Raw genomic sequence first — 7,258 nt, 5'->3', positions numbered from 1 at the left:
CTGTTGGCTTGTTTAAAAATAAATCGACTCTCAAACCTTGTGTATCTATCTGTCTTCTGGCCGTCCTAATAGCTAGCTTTGTGCAGGCTTTTTCTATTCTTTTTTTTTTTGTCTTACATAGCAAATAATGTGTGCAATATTTTAGTCACGGTTGTCCATCAGCTCTTCGATAATCCAGTTTGCTTTATCACAGAATAATCTTGATAACCATTCCTAAATTGATCCAAAGATTTGCCGAAAAGTTCAAAAGAGTGAACCCAATATATTTTCTTCCATTTCTGTTCTGACAAGACAGTTAAATCAATTTTGATCAAATTATTTTGTTACTCCATCGACAACATAATATATAGGAAGATGTTTTAAGAGTTACATACACTAGGAAGTTAGGCCTGTGCTTGTATTTTCAATAACTCTGGGAGTCTATGGTTATTATGAAAATGTTACATTTGTTTTCTTGATGAAAATCGTAATGCAAACTTTCTGATTCATTTACATGTACATAGAAAGAATTTCTTGTTCCATGTCAGGTAGATTAAAAATTTTATTCAATGAAGAGACCAACGTAGTTGCAGAACTTGCCAACATCCTGCCCTGGTCTAGAGAAATTAAATTTTTACCCAATAATGTTATATTTCATTAGTGAACAATGTCCATTAACATAGACTGATGTGATTAGGAGTGTGGTGTGCCATGGCTCACATTATCTGGAGATTAAGGTAGATTGACAGCATCATAATTCTAAATTCAAAAGACAAAAACAAAATATTAATACCAAACATACATAAATTTATTTAGTATAAATTGGAGCATACATACATACATACATATCACGAAAAGTGCTACCAGCACTTGCATATTGGGGCAGTTTTCATTCAATTAACGTAAAATAAGCAAAACAAAGCTTGTGAATAATTACACTTCAATTTTTCAAGGAAAATTCAATCCAACGTCAGAAAGAGATAACTGAAGAAAGGAACCTTGTTAAAAGAGAATTTACTGATTAATTCAATTTCTGCGCATGATTTTTATGTTCTCAAAACTCAGTTATCTGAATGGAAATAAAGATAATTTAGTGTTAGTAAATGTACTGGTATGTAATATAACAATTTCTAATATATGTATTGCTCTGCAATAACACTTGGAAGTTCTCCATCATTCAGTATTCCTCAATTCACTTATACAAAGTGTTATCTTAAACATGTTAAATAATAGCTTCATAAATTAACAAGACCATGTACAATGCCACTCTGAACGCGAACCATCTTGTCCCAAATTTTATCAACTGATCTTTTCTTCTGTTTATTTTTTAAAATAAACCTAACTCCCAAGATTGACTAATATGTATTAGGATTTTTGCACAGAAAAAAATACAAATTAGTGATTATGCTATTTATAGGCAATAATTCTCAAAAACATTGTATCTTATGGCATGTTAACTGACTCAGAAGTTGAATAATCTTTTTTAACAAGGTTCATAATTATGTTTCCTAACTTAACTAGGATGAAAAGAAGAGGGGAAAAGATGTTCCCTTTGTTAAAACATGATTGTCATATAATCTAAATCTCTACAGTCATCCATTATATATTAATGAAAGAAACAAACAAGAAATGGTATAAAAAATTGTTAAAAGTTTCTATTCAGTTTTCCAAGTTGTTAAAATGTTGGAAGGCTGGCAGGTAATTGCTTTGTAATATGTAAATGGCTTTTAAATTCTGGATTTCATGAGTTGATTTTCTACAATTCTACATGGTTGTATATTACGAACTATTTACATTATTTATGATTATTACATGATACATTGTACATGCTAATCAATGGCAGTGATCAGACCAATTCAAACAATGACAACAAAATTTTAAAAATTTATGATTATGACATGATTTAGAACAGATAACTGAAACATATGCTCACCACAGCTAAGCCATGCGAGCATTTATGAGTTGAACTGAAATTTTTTTTAACAATATCAAATCATAAATTGTTTTTTAAAAAAAAAATGAAATAACGCTGGTAGTTATTATAGAAATTTGCAGAAAATCATTATGGTCTTTATTTCAATAAGATACATGTAGATAAGCCATATCAATTTCAACAAGAAGACTCAGTGATCAACATCCCACAACTTTGCCCTTTGAACATGTTTTGGAAGGTACAGAGATAGACAATCTGTCTGTGTTATTAGTAATTAACAACAAACACAAAGAAATGTGACTGACAAACAAATCGACAGACGGGGGTGATGACATCATACACGACATTAAAAATTTTGGCATATAAAAAAACTGCCGAAGCTATTTCATGTGTTATTTGTTCATAAATGAATATACAGCACTTGTTTTTACTACATGTTTTTATGAACATTACTTTGGCTATATGCATAAAGCAGTATTGTCATAAGAATAGTAGCCTACTAAACTTAAGAAATTAATTATAAGTCTCATACAGTATTACTAGTCTAAATACTGCTTTATTAAGGGTGCCAAAATCTACTAGTAATAGCTTTTATAAGTAATTTTCAGTATTTCAGTCACCAATAACACTAAAGTAACCCTTTTACTACAGTGTATTTTCCAAAAGAGATTTATACAATTTGACTAGCAAACATCAGTGAAATGTCCATTAAAGGCCCAATCAACAAGGAACATTCTGTTACATGTAAGTCCAAGGCTTTATCTCAACAGATAGAATAAGACAACAAATTAGTGCATATTCCTGGAATCAAGTTTTTAAAAATTATACCAGGCATTTTATGACATTGTCAACTGATAGAATTGATAGGCTTCCACTGTACTAAAGTATTTGTACCAGTTTCCAAAGCGAAAGTGTGGTCACTTGCCATGGTAACTGAACAGAATTGCACTGTACACATACAGTGTACACATATTTCAAGACAATCATATCATACAATTATAATTAATTATATAAATTATAGTTTAAATAACACATAACAATCATTCACAGAATGTTATATCTAGACCATACATTTATACAAGTCAAACTCTTTGTTTATAATTTATTTCAAAGCCTGTCTGCCCCAGTTAAGACTTGATATTTAGTCCATATTATTGCACTTTGGATCAAAAGTAAAAGTTCAGAATTTTTTTCCCTGTACTAAACTCTAACATTAGAAAGTTTACTCAAATATTGATTCTGTGTAGTAGGTAATTTACAGCTGGTAAATAGGTTCTAAAAAAGTCATGCATTACATTTCTTTTAGTTTAAAGATGCATTATGTAAGGTTTAGGTAAAAAGATGGTCCTTCTTACTCAATTATAGGTAATGAAAAATGAATATACATGTATAGAAAATTTCATTCAAATTACTTTATTATGAGTAAAAATTTGAGTATTTGAAGTTTTGACAAGATCTAGTGTAGACTGTTCATTATCGTAATAACGGTTCTTGACAACAGAGACTTAGCCTTGATTATCCATTTTATTGTTAAAATTTTAAAATCTTGCTGGTGTTGTAATCTATTTAAATCTCAGCCAAACGATGGGCTAGAGCAGTGGTTCCCAACTATTTGTTGGTTGCGACCCTATTCCGGAAACTACCATCTAATTGTGACATCTTGAAAAACAGAGTCACCTTTTACTATGAAACATCATTTACAGATCAAAATGTTGTAATGAAACAAATCATGAGCATGAGAAAAGAAAGACGACTGGCAATGTGGCAAGATGTGAAAAGATCAGAGATTTATATGCTGTTCATGAAAACAGCATTTTTTTCAAAAGTTTCAGAGTTGTCCGCCACGACCCTACGAAAAGTGCTCCGCTACCCCGAGGTTGGAAACCCGAGTCTGGAGAGTTATATATAGGCTTTTTTGGTAAATAATTTATATAACATTTGAGATACCTAAAATAGGCAGATTAAGCTCTTAAATAATGCATCTTTAATGTTATAGTTCATGGGCTAATGAAATATAATGAAAATCGCAATGCATAATTTATAGAATACTTAACATTTGATCTTTAATTAGAAGTAATTATATTCTTAATAACAACAATCAACATATTTCATTAACCAAATAATTTAGGTTACACTGCTTTTTTTTTTATATTACTGACATTAAATATTGCAAATGAGATCAACAGAAATTACATCTGCTTATAAACTACATGTACTTTTACATAGAATATGTATGTACAGTCATATTACATTACTGATTATTACACTATTGCTACTACAGGTTATGAAGATGGTTTTTCACTAAAAAATAAAACAAAAAGTATTTTTTTGATAAGAAACACACACCTCCGATCAAAATTTACAATGTATAGCTATACATATTTAGCAACAGCTCAGCTCCAGATTTTTGTTCAGTTCACAAAAATATAAAGATACTGTATGTCCAATGTTCATTTTAGTATATTTAGCCAAATGTGCAAAGGAAGCAGTCAGAGGTAATATAGGCCTAGCTTGTTCATTAATTCTTTTCTGAGAATAAAATATTGTTAAAAAATTTTTTTTAAAAAAGCTGTCGTACATATATTGTCATTATAATTAATTTGACAAATTCTTTAAATACTGGTGCTGGTGAATGGTAAAACGGCATTAGACTGATTTTGAATTTTGAATATACATGTGTAATATATCAAAATTAATATTTGAACCCGTTTATACATATGTACTTGCAGTCCGAAAAATTCACTAGATAAACAAAATTAATGTTTATTTTTATTTATTTATTGAAGACTGCCATTATTGCAGTTAATGATTAAGCTGCCTGCAGTTTACATCTCCCAAAAGATACGAATATTACTGTGTAATCTTACTTACCGATACTATTAAACTTTTTAAATTCCCTTAACAATATTTTTCCATCTGCATATATTGTACATGTATTTCATTTTTATTTCAAATACAACTACTTAATGAAAAAAATTTAATCTGTTAGAAATTTTCTACATTTGTCCCATTATATTAATTTGGTCAGTTCAAGGTCATCAATTACTGGTAAATGAATAATATGCTACATTACAACACATGTAGTCTATGTAGATGAAAGGTCAATGATATTAATTAATTCAATAAGACACTGACAGTATAATAGCTGGTTAAATGTACACAAAACCATAAAAATTAATTCGCCCTCATAGTCATAACATATAAATTAATTCGCCCTCATAGTCATAGCATTTAAATTACTGGTACAGATAAAAAAAAAAAATTGAATTTAGAAAAAATAACCATTTTGGTTTAAAAGTCAACAGAATGCAGCATTATATAAAAAAGATTAATGTGTGGGTACATGTAGTTACAATTCATAAGACAAGTGTTCCTTTAACTTTTTGTTGATGAATGGAGTACCGGTACATGTAAAGTGTAGGTTACACGTAGGCCTACATTAACTTGTTCATGTGCACAAGTAAATTTTAGATTAATGAAAAATATCTAAAGAAATAAATAAAGCAATTCAAACAATGTATTGATAAAATATTTTATGTAACTGTCCAGGGCTCTATTTGGAATAACATTTTCGTCTGCAAATCAATTAAACACATTATTCTTAATACATTTAAGATTAACGTTATTATGCTCTTTAATTCTATGCATTTCATTTCACATTTTTCAATACCAGATAGGAAATTTTAAAAGATTAAAAAACTAAGATATTATGAACTGATACAGCAGGCCCTATTATATACACATTGTCTAAATGTCATAAAATTATACAGAGATGTTTAGATGATAAAAACACAGATCAGCACTATTTAAATGTAATTTTATAAATAAACCTGCCAAGGGTAAGTAATTCAAATTATAGCAACACACCACTCTCTTGCTTCAAAATGAAAGTAATCAGCTTAAATATAGTTTAACCAGAATTTAAAAACCATTTTCATTCAAAAGTCTTATTATGTTTAATATTGTTTTTCTTCAATCCATCCTTTGAGACTGGAAGGCAATGGTAATTGCTGTATATGATCGTATCGGGTATATTCACGAATAACAAATCGACACAAATATTGTAACGATCGCACTTGTGTGAATCTGGACACAGGTTTAGTCAGTCTCACAGGGAATGAAGGGGCACCTGGAGATCGTGAACGAGAATAGCAAAATATTCCAGTCTGTGAATCATTCATTGAATGTTCAATAAGATCTACGATCGACGGGTAACCCTCTGTATCTGGTTGGGCATAAAAACTAAACATGCCATTACAATGTTCAATACGAGTATGCAAAGTACGTCCATAAGAACGAAAACTTAAGCTTAACAAATATCGTTCGTCCGAACTGTCCCGCACTAAAAAAGCACCATCTGTTTGATTAGCTAGTTTATCTTCGGCTTCATTGCGAGTTATAGGACCCCAATACCAGCCAAATTTAGAAAGTCTGAAAAGCTCATGAGTTAAACTCCAAGTTTTGGGTTCTTCTCGCAGAGTATCTAAACCAAAGAACCCACACCTTTCAGCAACTTCATAACTGTCATAAATATCAGACTTAATAGAACTGTCACTATCCCTATTTATTTTATTTTGAGCACCATTTCCACAGCCTCTATTTCCATCTATTTTATTTAGTTTAGTTGAGACATCAAGATGAAATTTAGAAATGTCTTTTGCCCTACAACTAGATTTTTCCTTCTTTGAATCTAATTCACTGTTATCCGTGTTGGAATGCATCTCACTGATCTTAGTTGTAGTCAGTGTTTGAACATTTGCGTTCAGACTGTCACTACTCTGAGATGTTGGATTTGACCTTACTGACTTGTCACAAAAAACAAACAAATGTTTGCCTCTAGCTTTACTTTTCTTTGTGTCAATTATAATCTGTGAATTTGACTGTAAATGTGACGTTTGGCACTCTTCAATATGAGATTCACATTCAACAGTTTCTTCACTTTTTCGATGAACGGATTGAGTAAATTTACGCCTAAGATTTTTTAGCAATCCCATTTTTTCTCTTTTCCTCTTATTTAAATCTTCTGTCGTTGTCAGATTTCCAGCATAACTAAGTTGTGATAAAACCTGTGTGTGTGAGTCATTCCGTGCAGATTCTTCACGATTTTCGTCTTCCACTTCGGAATTAGTGGATGCTTTGGGTGAACTTTCGCGCGATCTCCTATCCGATGTAAGTCGTAAGCCTTTTAAGCTTATCTTCTTCATCATCGTGTTAACCCTAACACGACGATAGTTTGCATTGCAGTGGTAGTAAAACACGAACAATATCACAAAACAAAACTAAGTCCTCATCTTCCCGAGGGTAAAGGCTGCATTTCAGCTTTTGCGCAAGCGCACACATATCCTT

General features: G+C 30.9%; 1 protein-coding gene across 1 annotated transcript; it reads right to left on the bottom strand.

Moving 5' to 3' along the window:
- Positions 1 to 765: 765 nt before the first annotated feature.
- Positions 766 to 7,226, bottom strand: LOC126815702 (suppressor of cytokine signaling 4). The gene has a single exon (XM_050541585.2). It carries the CDS (start codon positions 7,117 to 7,119, stop codon positions 5,869 to 5,871), a length of 1,251 nt encoding a protein of 416 aa, XP_050397542.1. The 5' UTR covers positions 7,120 to 7,226; the 3' UTR covers positions 766 to 5,868.
- Positions 7,227 to 7,258: the final 32 nt, after the last annotated feature.

Source organism: Patella vulgata, chromosome 3, assembly GCF_932274485.2.
Source record: "Patella vulgata chromosome 3, xgPatVulg1.2, whole genome shotgun sequence".
Taxonomy (NCBI): domain Eukaryota; kingdom Metazoa; phylum Mollusca; class Gastropoda; family Patellidae; genus Patella; species Patella vulgata.
This window is presented reverse-complemented; position numbering and strand designations above follow the sequence as displayed.